Source organism: Macaca nemestrina, chromosome 3 (genome assembly GCF_043159975.1).
Source record: "Macaca nemestrina isolate mMacNem1 chromosome 3, mMacNem.hap1, whole genome shotgun sequence".
Lineage (NCBI taxonomy): Eukaryota > Metazoa > Chordata > Mammalia > Primates > Cercopithecidae > Macaca > Macaca nemestrina.
In genome coordinates, this window is record NC_092127.1 from 49004544 (window position 1) to 49022160 (window position 17617).

General features: G+C 34.2%; 1 protein-coding gene and 1 long non-coding RNA gene across 12 annotated transcripts in view; one reads left to right on the forward strand and one right to left on the reverse strand.

Annotated features, from left to right (window-relative positions):
• Positions 1–17617, forward strand: part of LOC105493281 (MGAT4 family member D) — a 51583-nt gene that overhangs the window by 33727 nt on the left and 239 nt on the right. For 6 of the 10 annotated variants that reach the window (XM_011760818.3, XM_011760813.3, XM_071093002.1 and 3 more), the window contains 4 exons: positions 236–350; positions 3780–3910; positions 8976–9083; positions 10374–10527. In XM_011760818.3, the coding sequence (XP_011759120.1) occupies positions 236–350; positions 3780–3910; positions 8976–9083; positions 10374–10388 (369 nt within the window). In that variant the 3' untranslated portion in view covers positions 10389–10527. Of the gene's footprint in view, positions 1–235; positions 351–3779; positions 3911–8975; positions 9084–10373; positions 10528–17432 lie in introns of those variants that run through there. The other 4 variants (XM_011760815.3, XM_011760817.3, XM_011760816.3 and 1 more) reach the window with 4 other exon arrangements.
• LOC105493282 (uncharacterized) overlaps positions 8975–17617 on the reverse strand; it is a 23602-nt gene continuing 14959 nt past the window's right edge. For both annotated transcript variants that reach the window (XR_011620941.1, XR_011620942.1), the window contains exon 4: positions 8975–9060. This is a non-coding gene — a long non-coding RNA (uncharacterized lncRNA). The remainder of the gene's footprint in view (positions 9061–17617) is intronic.

The following is a 17617-nucleotide window of genomic DNA, read 5'->3' on the forward strand; positions in this document are numbered from 1 at the left end:
TGCCAGTGCACTCCAGCCTGGGTAACGGAGTGAGACCCTGTCAAAAAAAAAAAAAAAAAAAAAGGAGATCAACTAACTGTAAATACCTTCAATTAATTGAAACTGAAATAAAATTATTATTTTATAAAAAACATTTTCTTCAGTATATTCTATTGTATTTTTTATTTTCAAGTTAATGTAGCTTACTCAATGAAAGCGTCGAAGGTACTAATGTCTTTTGGGGTTTTTTTTTCAGCTAGAAGATGATATCATAGCTAAAGAGATGTACTTTACAAAAATAACAGATTTTGTAGGTAACATCAGTTCAAATAATTGGTTTTTTATTGAGTTTTCAATGCTCGGATTCATAGGTAAGCAATAGATCTACTTTGTTGGATCAAGTGTTTTAGCACACAATAATTTAAAACATTTAAAAGAGTTTATCAGTTTGTTTATTACTAAAGGAAGAAGAATGGCATGATTTTTATAAAGACATGAATATCTTAACAGTATAATCAGATACAAGTACCTGAATTCCAGATAATGTGTTTTCTTAAACCAAACTTTTTTCTAGAGAGATAAAATTGACATTTAGACACTTACGTTATAGAAGCATAAAAGAATTACCATTTATTAAGTGCTTGCTGTGAGTCTGGCACACATGTTAGCTCAGTGGCTAAGACGCACTTTTCTCTGCTTTATAAGAAAACTGAAACTAGGATAATTAAAATTTTAGAGAAAGGGATTTTAACTCAGTTGCTGCAATTTCCAGTATGCTAAAGCTGGCAGTCTTAAAAAATGTAAAAACATAAGAGGAATTATACCCACTGCAGAAAATTTCCAAATACTGTGCCCATAAAGAGATTTTTTTTTTTTTTACTATTCTTCCATAGATTTTCCTTTCAAATTCTTCAATTTTTCTTTCTTCACTTCCATGCTTTTTTCTTTCCTTTGAACCTCAAGGCCCCAAGTTAAGTTACCATACTCCTCATTTTATGGTACATGACGTTATTGATTCATGCAGGAACTCTTCCTTATTTATTCTTTTCTTTCATTCCCAATCCCTACACCCACTTCCTGCCATTCTTCAATATACTGTTCACTCTAATATGTTCAAAATACACTTATAAATATACATATCCATGTAAATTATTTGATGCTTTTCATATTTGTATATTCCTATTCCTTACATTTTTGTCCTCAAAACTTGATTTCTAAACTATCAGCATTTTTTTATGTTCATTTAGTTTATTGGTTTTTTACTGTTGCGTAAGTGCTGCATAATGATGGCCACTGAAATTTCTGCATTCAGAATTGTGCAGTGAGGACTACCAGTTTTGCACATAGAGGTCATGCATATAAAACTGTAACCTGCTTTTAATTTCTTTACATCAACAATCCCACGATCAGCTGTCTTATAGTCACATCCAAATTCACTTCCAGCGTTCACTTTCTGTGCTTTCATCTGTCATCCAGTCAGTCCCTTCTTTTGATGACCTACTTTTGTTAAATGTCATGTGGATTTATCACCGGAAGGCAAGGCAAGACAACCACACATTTTGCTGTCTACAAGTGGACTAAATACTGGATGCACAGTGACCACTCACCAAAGAACTTTGAAAGAAGTGACTTATCACTTACTTATCACTCACATTTGGTTTATCTATTTGCTGAGTGGCAGACCTTAATTGCTTCCAATGTTCTGCTACCATGAAAAAATGAAGTGACGTATATGTCCCCTGGAGTGGACCGCTGAGGATTCACATAGTTCTAAGTACTGCCGATTGCTTTACAGATTGGTTATATGGTTTTTTTTTTTTTTTTTTTGAGACGGAGTCTCGCTCTGTCGCCCAGGCTGGAGTGCAGTGGCGCGATCTTGGCTCACTGCAAGCTCCGCCTCCCGGGTTCACACCATTCTCCTGCCTCAGCCTCCTGAGTAGCTGGGACTACAGGCGCCCACCACCGCGTCTAGCTAATTTTTTTTTTTTTTTTTTTTTTTTTTTTTTGTATTTTTAGTAGAGACGGGGTTTCACTGTGGTCTCAATCTCCTGACCTTGTGATTCGCCCACCTCGGCCTCCCAAAGTGCTGGGATTACAGGCGTGAGCCACCGTGCCCGGCGGTTTATGCTTTCATAAGCAGTGCATAAAAGTTCGTGCTTCCCCATATGCTTGACAACACTTGGTTTTATCTATTATTATATGCATATATTTGCCATTCTCAGTATAAAGCATTTCTGGGATTGCTGGTAAGGTCCATCTGTTTTTCATATACTCACTCGATGACTTTTGTGTTTCATGTTTTCTGTAAAATTTTAAGGGCCCAAAGGTTTTTCCTCAGCCTTTTTTAAAATAAGAAGGAAAATTTTTGTTAACAATAATACCCAATGAAAAGCATGGAGACAAAATAATCTTGCTGATGGATTAGTCTGAGAATTTAAAATTCTCAAAAAAATTTATCTTTCTCAGGAGGTCAAGTAGGAGACACATAGAAAATACTTACATTCTGATCACAAGAGCACATTGAACAAGGTGCACTATTTACAGGATGCCAAATCTTATTCAAGCTTAAACTTACAAAAGTTTTGCTTTTAGTTATCATAATTCGGTTATTCATTATTTGCTAAAAATATGAGCTTGCCAACTAGAATTTTACAGCATGGTGACAGCAGGTTAGGAATTGAATCAGCTATTTTATACATCATTAAATCACTTGCTTTGGTCACTATACAAATGGGTGCAAAACATTAAAATACAATTATACATTTTAGTAAGTGACCCGTATAAACTCAAGTCCTAGTGAAGAATGAAGCATGCTTACATCCTACTTTCATATTTATCAAATCATTAGATGTATTTTACATTATTTACTTTGAAGTGAATATGTACCTGAATCTTATCCCTTCAACTTCATTTTAAAATTAAAGATGCAGCATATTAGAAAAAAGTATTAGACCTAATGGAATAATATTTTAAAATATAGTAAATCTTTAAGAATAACAAATATAGGCCAGGCGCGGTGGCTCCAGCCTGTAATCCCAGCACTTTGGGAGGCCGAGACGGGCAGATCACGAGGTCAGGAGATCGAGACCATCCTGGCTAACATGGTGAAACCCCGTCTCTACTAAAAAAAAAATACAAAAAACTAGCCGGGCGAGGTGGCGGGCGCCTGTAGTCCCAGCTACTCGGGAGGCTGAGGCAGGAGAACGGCGTAAACTCGGGAGGCGGAGCTTGCAGTGAGCTGAGATTCGGCCACTGCACCCCAGCCTGGGCGACAGAGTGAGACTCCGTCTCAAAAAAAAACAAAAACAAAAACAAACAAATATAAAAAAAAATAGCATCCTGTTAAAATAATTCTCAAATATTGAAATAAGAGAGTACTTTAATAAAATTAAGTAGTAAAAATGAAAAATGTGGTAGATTAATAAAGTGCTACAAAAATCAGGTAAAAAATACAGTTTGTACGAAATTAAGTAAAAGATTACAGCGCCTATATGTTTCATTCTATTCACTTATCTTTCACTTGATTTAGGCAATCGATCCGCATTAGTTATCACAATTGATTTCCTGAGAGTATTGACTATTCTAAACCTGCTTATATTCTCCTTCAGATGTGGTAATTCTTGATACTTAAGCAGATATAGTGTTCAATTTTATCATTGTCCAACTTCAGTAGTGCTTTAATCTTTAGTGCTAAGGAATGGGACATATTTAAATTTTAATAACTTTTGCTTTTTTCCCATGTTAAAGGAATGAACAACTATATATGAATTATTTGCATCTAATTATATTTTTTCCCATAGGAAAGCTGTTTAGATCTGAGGACTTAACTCACTTTGTACGGTTTTTTTTAATGTTCTACAAAGAGAAACCCATAGACTGGCTCCTGAATGACATTTTTCAGGTAAAGGTGTGTGACACAGGAGAAGATCTTGTGAGTATTCATTTACTTTACGAATAAAAAATATTTTAGGAAAAATATTATCTAATGTAATTACCTAAAATTTGTTTACCAAACCAAATCTGATAAATACATCAATTTTTAAAATTTCTAATATCCCCAATTTTGATCTTTCTACCTGTTAAATGAAGTAATGAGAGACCCCTAAAATGTAGTGAAAAGTTGAAACAGAGGATCAAAAACAGAGTGAACAAACAGAAAAAAATGGTAGACATAAATTCAAACATGCCAATACTTACATTAATATAAATGATTAAAGTACACTATTAAGAGTTTGTCAGAGTCAATTTTTTAAATGATGCCACCACTAAAGTCAATATTCAGTTCAAATATTATAGATAGGTTAAAACTGTGGATGCAAAAAATATACACCATACAAACACAAATCAAAGGAGATTTGCAGTAGTAGTTATTTAGTTATTTATTGAGACTCATTCTGTAGCCCAGGCTGGATTGCAGTGGCACAATCACAGCTCACTGCAACCTCAACCTCCCTGGGCTCAGGTGATCCTCCCACCTCAGCCTCCTCAGTAACTGGGACTATAGGTGCATGCCACCATGCCCGGCTAATTTTTGTATTTTATGCAGAGACAGGCTTTCGCCATGTTGCCCAGGCTGGTCTCAAGCTCCTAGGCTCAAACCATCACACCTTGTCCTCCAAAAGTGCTGGGATTACAGGGGTGAGCCACAATGCCCAGCTTATAGTAGCTATATTAATATCAGAATAAACTTAAAAGCAAAGAAAAAAAACAGTCTAGGTATCAAGAAAGATATTATATATAATAAAAGGGTTAATTTACCAAGAAGACAACAGAGTCTTGAAATACATGAAGCAAAAACTGACAGAACTAAAAGAAAATATACATTGATCTACAATTACAGTTGGAGATGTCAACTCTTCTCTCTCTCAGTAATCAGCAGAACTGATAGGCAGAAAACCAGCAAGGAGATAAAAGAACTGAACATCACCATCTGTCAACTGGATTTAATTGGCAGTTAAAAACCACTACATCCAATAACAGTAAGAAATACATTCTCTTAAAAAAACAGATACAACATTCACCAAAATAGCCACATCTTGGATCATAAAACAAAGCTTAACAAATTTAAATTGAAATAATTTTTAAATGTATGTTCTTGTACCACAATGGAATCAAATTAGAAATCAGCAACATGAAGATAACTGAAAAATCTCAAGCACTTGATAATTAAACAACACACTTCTCAATAAGCCCTAGATGAAGGAAGAAGTTTTAAAGGAAATTAGACAACTCTTTGAAATGAATGAAAATACAATGTTTCAACATTTCTGGAATGCAGCTAAAGCACTGCTTAGAGAGAAAGCTTATAGACTTAAATCTATATCTCAGAAGAGAAGAAAGATCTCACATTCATAATCTCAACTTCTACATTCACAAACTAGAAAAAGAAGGGCAAAATAAAAGGTAAAGGAAGAGAGGGAAGAAAATAATAATAATAAAAGAAAACAGAAAATTAAACGCATAAAAATAACAGAGAAAACCAATAAAACCCAAAGGTAATTTTTTTAAAAAGAGCAATAAAACTGCTAAGTTTCTAACAAGAGTGACAAAAAAATACAGCTTATCAACATTAGAAAGAAAGTGGGAGTTCCACAACATACTCCACAGATACCAAAAGGATAATAAGGGAATACTGCAGGCACTTCCTTGCATATTCAAAGAGCAACTTGAAAATGAAATCCATCAAAAATTGTAAATTACCAAAACTCATCCAAACTGAAATTGGTAACCTGAGTAGTCCTATATCTACTAAAGAAATTAAATTATTATTTTAAATCCTCAAAAGGAAATTTCTACATCCAAAGGGTTTAAAGGTGTATTCTACTAAATGGAGATGAAATAATAACAATTGTATATAATATCTTCTCCAAAATAGAAGAGGAAAGGGTACATCCCAGTTCTTTTCATGAGGCCGGCATTATCATGACATGAAAACCAGACAAAAACAGAGCGAAAAAGGAAACCAAGACCAAATATCCCCCAAATATATAGACAGAAAAATCTTCCAAGTAACAGTGAATTGAATCTAGCCATATGTAAAAAGAAAAATACACCATACTAATTGGTATTTATCCTATGAACACAAAACTGGTTTAATGTTTAAAAATCATACAGTGTAACCCATCAATTTAAGATTCTAAAGAAGAAAAGCCACATGATAATATCAACTGATACAGAAAAATCATTTGATGAAATTCAAAATTCATACATGATAAAAACTCCCAGCCAATTAGGAATAGAAAGAAACTTCTCTGACATGTTAAAGAGCATCTAGGGAAATCCCATAGCTAACTTCATGTTTAATTGTTGAAAACTGGATGCTTTCTCTCTAAGATTAAGAAAAAAGTAACCATGTCCATCCTCACCACTCCTATTCAACCTTTTACTGGAAGTTCAAAGTAGTGCAATAAAGGGAAAAATAAAGGCACATGAATTGAAAAGCAAATGCCATGATTGTCTACGCAGCAAATCACAAAGAATACACACACACACACACACACACACACACACATCCTAGAACTGATAAATGACTTTGAGCAAAGTTGCAAGATACAAGGTCTATACACACAAAAATCCATCATTTTTCCTCAAAATAGCAATGAAACGTTGAAAACCAAATGTATTAGTCCATTTTCACACTGCTATAAAGAACTACCTGAGACTGGGTCATTTATAATGAAAAGAGGCTTAATTGACTCACAGTTCTACATGACTAGGGAGGCCTTAGAAAACTTACAATCATGACAGAAGGTGAAGGGAGACAAGGGACGTCTTATATAGCAGCAGGCGAGAGAAAGCCAGGGGGTAATTGCCACACACAAAACCATTAGATCTCATGAGAACTCACTCACCATCATGGGAACAGCATGGGGGAAATTTACCCACATGATCCAATCACCTCCCACCAACTCCCTCCCCTGAAACATAAGAATTACAATTTGACATGAAATTTTGGGTGGGGACAAAGAGAAAAATGGTCTCACCAACATTTCAAAATTACTTACAATATTTAAAAACATTACATATAAAATATTTATGTATCTGTATGTGTATACATTTAACAAAATATGTACATTGTCTATATGCTGGACACCTTAAAATGCTAATGAAAGGGATAGAGAGACATACCATGATCATAGATTGGGAAGCTCAACCTAGTAAAGGTATGAATGTTCCCCAAATTGGTCTATGGATTTAATACAATTCTAATCAAAATCCCAGCAGAAATTTTTTGGTAGGTATTCTACCAAAATTGACTCTAGAATTTTTAAGAGAAGACAAAGGACATAAATCAACTAAAATAATTTTGAAAAAGCAGAATAAAGTTGGGAAAATCACATTATTCAATCTGAAAGCTTACGATAAAGCTACAGTATTCAAGACAAGCCACCTTTATTGGCAAAACGAGAAACATAAAGGTCCATGGAGCAGAATAGAGTCCGGAAATAGGCCCACAAAATATAACCAACTGATATTTTACAAAGAAGTGTATGCAATTCAATGGAGAAAGAATAATCTTATCACAAATGTTTACTGGATCAATTGGTGCCCTATCTCTCAACCATACTGCAACCTAAACCTCACACTTTATACAAACATTATTTCAAAATAAATCATCTATCTAAATACAAAAAATCATCTATCTAAACACTAAAACTCTTGGAAGAAAATATAGAAAAAATGTTCAGGACCTAGGGCTGGGTGAAATTTTTTTTAAATGACACTGAAAGCATTTTTAAAAATTGATAAATTGGACCTCATCAAAATTAAAAATTTTTGTGCTGCAAAAAGGTACCGTTAAGAGGATGATAAGACACCACAGACTAGGAGAAAATATTTGTAAATTTCATATCCAACAAAGGACATGTATTCAGTATATGTATAGAACTCTCAAAACAAACAACTCAATTTTAAAAAGGGCAAAAGATTTGAACAGACACTATCCAGACTCCATAAAAGTAATGATTGTCCTTACGGCAATATGAAATAAGCTCAGCTTTATCAACAGTTTGTTTTGAGGGTGTATTTACCGAGCCATTATTTTATATGCTAAACTGTAACTCCTCAACCAATTTTATCTGATGCTAATTTAATTTCAAATTAAATTAACTCTAAACCATTAAATTACTTTACAGTTAAAAGAGAAACTGTTAATATTTCCTATGTGTTAGTACTGGGTAGAAATGCATCTAAATAAACCTGTTATGTAAAAAAATCACTATATATATAAATTTTAGATTTATTTTTCTGAATCTTCTATGTATAAAAACCTATAAAATAATTCTCAGTGATCATAATTATTCCAAATGTTTGTGGGGTTTTTATTGTTTGTTTTGTTTTTGTTTTTTAAAAATGGAGTCTCACTATATTGCCCAAGCTGGTCTCAAACTCCTGAGCAATCCTCCCACCTCAGCCTCCCAAAGTGCTGGGATTACAGTCATGAGCCACTGTGCCCAGGCTTCAAATGTTTGTTTTTAATAGGAGTGGTTCTATAGGTCATCCTTCTTATTTTCATTTTTGAGAAAATTATCCAGATTATTCTTCATTGACTATAAATTGGTTCTTTGTTTTAATATCACATTTTTACTCTCTAAGAAGAAATTGACGTGATATAATTCAATACAGAAATTAGTCAATGAATATGGGAAGTGAAAGAATACTGTAGTCTGACAGATATAGATAGAAAAATACCAAGCATTTTATTTGAGTTATTATAATTAAAAGAAAGAAAGGAAATATAGTTGGTACAACACTAAGCTGGTTTTCTAAGACAGAGTTCATGCAAATACACGTTGTAACAAAAATCTTTTTTACCCCAACTCCTTTGCTCTATTCTTTTGAAGAAAAAGCTAAGAATTAAATATTTTGTTTATATTTTTAAATATGAAAATAGAACTCTAGCAAAAACTAATATATAAAAATTCTACTATCAGTAAACGCAATACAAAGCAATATCTGGGTTTTTACAGAAGATTGTTGTTTCTCTTTTTCCACAGGGAAACTGTATAAAAAGAAAGAAGCAAATACGTATTCGGTATAAACCTTCTCTTTTCCAGCATGTGGGTATACATTCATCATTCCCTGGAAAAGAACAATATGAAAAAGTAAGATTTTGAAATGTAACTTTAGTAACATACGATATTTTATAAACTTATAAAATACTATTTAGAAAAAGAGTGGTGACATAAGAGACTATAAAATATGGTTGCTTAAGCAGAATTCATCTTATGGTAGAACTGTATGTTGTGAAGGACATTTATAAATTAAGCAATCATCTTTTAAAGCCCCAAGTTATCTATCATGGTAAGAAGAATTCAGCCTACATAAACTATTTTGCCTTACTGTTCCCAGTCGTGCAATTCAAAGAAGACTAAAAAAGTGTTTTGAAAATTATAATAAAATTCACTATTTTCGTCTAAAATTCAAAATTATACTATAATATTTCAAAAATAAAATCCTTCTACTATTTAATTTAAATGTATCAGAATTTTTATTTCAGATCTCTGTTTGTTTTGCCAGATGAAGAAAAATTTAGCATTGCTTGGTTTTTAGTCATTCTTAAAATTTTGCATCATTTTCAGATACAATATTATTGATAATTGACTCAGCCCCCTAGTGTAGTAGAAGAAACAAAGATTTCAAGGTCAAAGCACCTAGTTTTCAGTCCTGGTCAACTAGGGAGTACATATATGATACTGGGCAAGTTCTAACACTCCTCTGAGCTTTCTTCATCTATAAAAGCTTCGAAGAGTTTAAATGATCCTTAAGATTTCTTCCACCCTCGACACCTCTACCTTTAGTGTCTTTACACTATGAAAGAAATGCTTGCTTTAATCCTTTGTCAACTGAATGAGAAATAGACATATACATCTTCCCATCATTCATGACTCACCCTCTTTCTGCTTTTTCTGCTTTGTGTATTGTAATGCATGATTTGGAACCATGCCTAGAACATAATGTGAAGTCAGTAAATGTTAGCTGTTGGCTATCAAGCAAGGTGGAATCCAACAAAGAAAATGTGCCAAACAAGACAAATATGTGCCTGGAATAATGAAAACGTAACTGTTGTGAATCTTTGTGCAAAAAATCACACCATCAGAATACATAGCTGTAGATATGATGCAGAAATAAATTGGTCTATACCATTCTCTTTTTCGACGCTATTATAATGCGATTCTTTCATTATACTTTTTGGCCAGATATGATATTTTAACCTCACTTTTGTAAATTCATGGCATATTAAGGAAATGTAGACACAAACATTCATATTTTGATGTTATAATGCTGGCTTTTTTCCTTTTTTATACTTGATACCACACAAAATAGAAGTCAATAACAATTTAAAAATATGTCAAATGTGTTTATATTCAAATTATTTTTAAAATTTTTAACAGGATGTTTATTATTAGGAGTTTCATGCTTCTAAAGCTTCTTTAAAAAGTATCAAAATCATTCTTTGGAAATAATGGCATAATAAGGATTAGACTATTTCTCAAATTTCTTAAGAGACTACATCATATTTTAAAATACTAATCCTTCAATAAAGTGGTAAGTATAAGAAAATTGATATAAATATATAGACATCAGATATTTATTAATTTTATTTTAAATTACATTCTATGAATGTTCAAATTTTATTACTGTGTTTCCCTTAATATTCATTTCTTTAAGTCTTTTTTAAAAACTTTTAGATAAAATTTGTTCTTTAACCAGTTAAATTTTGTTTTACCCTTATGATAAAACTTGTTTTTTTGAGAAGTAGTCTCGCTCTGTCGCCCAGGCTGGAGTGCAGTGGCGCGATCTCGGCTCACTGCAAGCTGCGCCTCCCAGGTTCACGCCATTCTCCTGCCTCAGCCTCCAGAGTAGCTGGGACTACAGGTGCCCGCCACCACGCCCAGCTAATTTTTTGGTATTTTTAGTAGAGATGGGGTTTCACCATGTTAGCCAGGATGGTCTCTTACCTTGTGATCCGACTGCCTCGGCCTTCCAAAGTGCTGGGATTACAGGAGTGAGCCACCGTGCCCAGCCATGATAAAACTTTTTAAATTGTAAGATAAATTTTCTACAGTTTTATTAAGCGGAAAAATAATTTTATTTATCTCTAGTCATCCAGCTTGTAGTTCAAAAAATAATAATTTAATAAAACAAAAATATGCCCTTTTAGTGACGAATTTTCTTAGTTTTTAAATTTTTTGAAATTTGCCTAGATTGTCAGTTTAAATGCTGTTTATCATTTCATATTCTAGGTCTATGATAAACATAAAAATTTCTTTTGGAAACAACTAACATATTTCCACATTGGTTAACAAAACCATACTTTCTGAAAATTCAAATAAAATACTTAAAAGAAAGATTTTTCTTAGTTGATAAGCTAATATTGTGTATTCTATAATTTTCTACTTCTCCATTGTATTCAAAAAGTCATTTTCCATTTATTACAGTGCACTGGGCATAGGTCCAATTGTTTAAATGTACTGCAATTAAGGTTGCCAGATAAAATACAGGACACCCAATTGACTTTGAATTTCAGTTAAATAACGATTTTTTTTTTCATGTATGTCTCATTTGTTTTGTTGTTGTAGTAGTTGTTGCTAAATCTGACAAGCCTAGTTGGAGGTGATGAAGGGACAGGGAGTAGAAGGATACTGCCCATAAAAATGCTTTAACTGAAAAGAATACCACACACCGAGAAGAAAGGATCAGCACAAGAACTCCAGCAACTCAAATGATCAGAGTGTCTTCTGTCCTGCAAATGACCACACTGGTTCTCTAACAAAGGCTCTTAATCAGGCTGAGATGGCTGAAATGACAGAAATAAAATTCAGGATATGGATAGAAATTAAGATCTTCAAGATTCAGGAGAACGTTAATACTTGATCCAATGAATCTAAGAATCAAAATATAACAATACAGGAACTGACAGATACTTGATCCAATGAATCTAAGAATCAAAACATAACAATACAGGAACTGGCAGATACTTGATCCAATGAATCTAAGAATCAAAATATAACAATACAGGAACTGACAGATAAAATAGCCAGTATAACAAATAATCTGACCTGATAGAGCTGAGAAACACTCTACAAGAATATCCTAATGCACTTGCAAGTATTAACAGTAGAATAGACCAAGTTGAGGAAAGAATCTCAGAGCTTGAAGCCTGCGTTCCTGAAATAAGATAGTCAAAATAAACAAAAAGAGTGAAAAAGAATAAACAAATCTCCCAGAAATATGAGATTACGGAAACAGGCCAAATCTATGAATCACTAGCATCACTGAATAAGACAGGGTTGGAAAGCTGACAACTTGGAAAATTTATTTCAGAATATTGCCAATGAAAGCTTCTCCACCCTTGCTAGAGAGGACAATATTCAAATTCAGGAAATGCAGAGAATCCCTGCAAGATACTAGAAGATCATCTGCAAGACACATAATTATCTGATTTACGGAGGTCAAAATGAAAGAAAGAATGTTAAAGGCAGCCAGAGAGAAAGGGCAGATAACCTGTAAAGGGAGCCCCATTAGGCTAGCAGTAGACCTCTCAGTTGAAACCCTGCAAGCCAGAAGAGATTGGAGGCCTATATTCAGCATTCTAAAAGAAAAAAATCTTCAACCAAGAATTTCATATCCAGCCAAACTAAGTTTCCTAAGCAAAGGAGAATTAAGATACTTTTCAGACAAGCAAATGCCGAGAGAATTCATTACCACCAGACCTGCCTTACAAAAGCTCCTGAAAGGAGCACTAAATATGGAAAGGAAGGACTATTACTGGCCAATGCAAAAACACATTTAAGTACACAGACCAGTGACATTATAAAGCAACCACACAAACAGGTTTGTGTAATAAGCAGCTAACAACACAATGACAAGCTCAAATGCACACATATTAATACTAATCTTGAATGTAAATAGGCTAAATGCCTCACTTAAAAGACAGAGTGGCAAGCTGGATAAAAAAGCAAGTCTTCAAGAGATTGGTATGCTGTCTTCAAGAAATCCATCTCACATGCAGTGACTCTTAAAAGCTCAAAATAAAGGGATGGAGAAAAATCTACCAACAAATGGAAATCAGAAAAAAGGCAGGGATTGCAATCGTAATTTGAGACCAAACAGACTTTAAAACAACATCAAAGAAGACAAAGAAGGGATTACATAATGGTAAGGGGTTCAATTCAACAAGAAGAGCTAACTATCCTAAATATATATGCACCCAACTCGGGAGCACCCAGATTCATAAAGCAAGCTCTCAGAGACCTACAAAGAGACGTAGACTGCCACACATAATAGTGGGAGACTTTAATACCCCACTGACAGTATTACACAGATCGTCACGGCAGAAAATTAACAAAAGATATTTAGGACCTAAACTCAGCACTCGACCAAATGAACCTAACATACACCTACAGAACTCTCTGCCCCAAAACAACAGGATATACATTCTTCTCATAACCACATGGTACATACTCTAAAATTGACCACAAAATTGGACATAAAACAATCCTCAGCAAATGCAAAACAGAACCTCAAAATCATACCAACCATGCTCTCAGACCAAGTACAATAAAAATAGAAATGAAAACTAAGAAAATTGCTCAAAACCAAACAATTACATGGAAATTAACCTACTTCTGAATGACTTTTGGGTAAATAATGAAAGCAGAAATTAAGTAGTTCTTTGAAACTAATGAGGACAAAGGTAAACATTCCAGAATTTCTGGGACACAGCTAAGGCAGTGTTAAGAGGGAAATTTATAACACTATATACCCACATCAAAAAGCTAGAAAGATCTCAAATTAACAATCTAACATCACAGCTAAAAAAATAAAAAAAAAAAAACCTAGACAAGTCAGAGCAAACCAACTCCAAAGCTAGCAGAATACAAGAAGTAACTAAAATCAGAGCTGAACTGAAGGAGACTGAGACATGAAAAACCATTCAAAAGATCAATGAGTCCAGGAGTTGGTTCTTTGAAGAAATTAATAAGACATATGGACCACTAGCTTAATTGTAATAATGAAGAAAAGAGAAAAGATTCAAATAAACACAATTAGAAATGACAGAGGAGACCTTACCACTGACTCTACAGAAATACAAATAATCATAAGAGACTACTATGAACACCTCTATGCACACAAACTAGAAAATCTAGAAGTGGATGAATTCCTGGACACATACAGCCTCCCAAGACTGAACCAGGAAGAAAGTGAATCCCTGAATAGACCAATAACAAACTCCAAAACTGAATCAGTAATAAATAGCCCACTGAACCAAAAAAGCCCATACAGATTCACAGCCAAATTCTATTAGGTGTGCAAAGAAGACCTGGTACCATTCCGACAGAAACTATTCCAAAAAATTGAAAAGTAGGGACTCCTCCCTAAGTCATTCTGTGAGGCTAGCATCATCCTGATACTAAAACCTGGCAGAGACAAAACAACAACAAAAAAAACTTCAGGCCCATATCCTCAATGAACATCAACGCAAAAATCCTCAACAAAAACCCAGCAAACCAAATCCAGCAGCACATCGAAAAGCTAACTCACCACAATCAAGTAAGCTTTATCCCTGGTATGCAAGATTGGTTCAATACACGTAAATCAATAAATGTGATTTGTCACATAAACAAAACTAAAGACAAAAACCACATGATAGGCTTTCAGTGGTACTGGAACAAAAACAGACACATAAACCAATTAAACAAAATAGAGAGCCCAGAAATAATGCCACACATCTACATCATCTGATCTTTAACAAAGCTGACAAAAGCAAGCAATGGGGGAAAAGACTTCCTATTCAATAAATGGTGCTGGGATAACTGACTGGCCCACGCAGAAGGTTGAAACTGGACCCCTTCCTTACACCATATGTAAAAATCAACTCAAGTTGGATTAAAACCTTAAATGTAAAACCTGAAACTATAAAAACCCTGAAAGATAATCTAGGAAATACCATTCTGGACACAGGAACTGATAAAGATCTTATGATGAAGATTCCAAAAAGAATTGCAATAAAAACAAAAATTGACAAATCAGATCTAATTAAACTAAAGAGCTTCTATATAGCAAAACAAACTATCAACAGAGTAAACAGACAACCTACAGAATGGGAGAAAATATTTTTAAAAACTATGTATTTGATAAAGGTCTAATATCCAGGATCTGTAAAGAACTCAAAGTTACAAACAAAAAACAAACAACCCCATTAAAAAGTGGGTAAAAAACACAAACAGATGATTTTTAGAAGAAGACATACATGCAGCCAAGAAGCATATGAAAAAAAATGCTCAGTATCACTAAGCATTAGAGAAATGCAAACCAAACCCAAACCACAGTGAGATACCATCTCACACCAGTCAGAATGGCTATCTTTAAAAAGTCAAAAAATAGGGTTGGGCACGGTGGCTTACGCCTGTAATCCCAGCACTTTGGGAGGCCGAGGTGGGCGAATCACCTGAGGTCAGGAGTTCAAGACCACCCTGACCAACATGGTGAAACCCCGTCACTACTAAAAAAACTACAAACATTAGCTGGGTGTGGTGGCAGGTGCCTGTAATTCCAGCTACTCTAGAGGCCAAGGCAGGGGAATTGCTTGAACCTGGGAGGCAGAGGTTGCAGTGGGCCAAGATTGCACAATTGTACTCCAGCCTAGGCAAGCAGAACTCCATATCAATTAAAAAAAAAAAAAGGCAAAAAGTCAAAGATGCTGGTGAGGTTGCAGAGAAAAGAGAACACTTACACAGTGCAGAGTGTAAATTAGTTCAACCATCATGGAAAGCAGGGTGGCAATTCCTCAAAGAACTAAAAACAGAACTATCATTTGACCCAACAATCCCATTACTGGGTATATACCCAAAGGAATACAAATTGTTCTACCATAAACACACATGCGCACATATGTTCCTCTATTCACAATAGCAAAGACACAGAATCAACCTAAATGCCCATCAGCGATAGAGTGGGTAAGGAAAATGTGGTACACATGCACCACAAAATACCGCATAGCCATAAAAAAGAATGAGATCATGTCCTTTGCAGGCACATGGATGCCACTAGAGGCCATTATTGTTAGTAAACTGACACAGGAAGAGAAATCCAAATACTGCATGTTCTCACCTATAAATAGGAGCTAAATTATGAGAATCACATGGACACAGAGAGGTGAACAACAGATACTGGGGCTTACTTGAGGGAGGATGGTAGGAAGAAGGAAAGGATCAGGAAAAATAACTATCAGGTACTATGCTTAGTACCTGGGTAGCAAAATAAGCTGTACACCAAACCCCCGTGACAAAAATTTACCTATATAACAAACCTACACATGTACCCCTGAGCCTAAAATAAAAGTTTTAAAAAAAAATGTTTTAACTGAATTACTACTTAAGGTCATGCCCTTGACTTTTATTTTTATTTTATTTTTATTTCTTTATTTTTTTGAGATGGAGCCTTGCTCAGTTGCCCAGGCTGGAGTGTAGTGCTGTGATCTCACCTCATTGCAAGCTCGGTCTCCTGGGTTCACGCCGTTCTCCTGTCTCAGCCTCCCGAGTAGCTGGGACTACAGGCGTCCGCCACCCCACCCGGCTAATTTTTTTTGTATTTTCAGTAGAGACAGGGTTACACCATGTTAGCCAGGGTGATCTCGATCTCCTGACCTCGTGATCCACCCGCCTCGGCCTCCCAAAGTGCTGGGATTACAGGTGTGAGCCACCATGCCCGGCTGCCCTTGACTTTTATTAAAGGATGATATGTTAATACTGTATGACATTTTTGCATTTTCTTCAAAACTGTTATTTAAAGTTTTATGATTCTCTTTTGTGTGAAAATACATGGAACAATTCTCTTTTAGAATTTGATGCTAGGAAAAGATATTTCTCAAAAAACTGTCATGATTTATTTGGTTTTGTGTGGGGTTTTTTCCCCTTTTAGTAACAAGAAATTCAAAACTCATTTCATATGATATGTAGTATCCATATAATCTTATATTAAAACCAGAATTTCTTCAGTCCTCATTTTATATTTAATTCTGGCTTTCTCTTATATATTATTATTAAAGAATTATTGTGTTTTCACTTTAAATTACCCTAAATCTTTTCTATATTTTTATTTTATGTTATAAAAATCAAATAAATGAGTTAAACTATTTGTACATTACCTACAATGCTTTGTTGGCTGTAATGATAGTCTGACTATACAGATTTCCCTGGAATCCCACAGATGGAAATCTGTTTTCAATCATTTTAACAGCATGAGAGTATTAAAATTGGCATTGTCTAATATATCTTAAGAATCTTATCTTCTCCTAATATAAAGTTATCTTCCCTATATTAAACGGGTGGGTGGTGTCAAAGAGGATACAACAAGGAGATAATATGATTAAGAAATTGTGAAAATAATTTCATCTTTATGAATTAATATATTATTTCTATATGTTATATTTTTTATTTTTATTTCAGAAAATATGAAGATAAAGAAGCATAAGAAGAAACTCCATAATACCTGGAACCTCAGATAACCTTGATTTCTAATGGCATGTTTCAGAAATTGTAGTAATAAAAATACATAATTATCTAGCAGATAAGTAAACAATCAATAAACTAGTAGACTTGAAAGTACTAAATGACTTCTTACATCAAGAAAA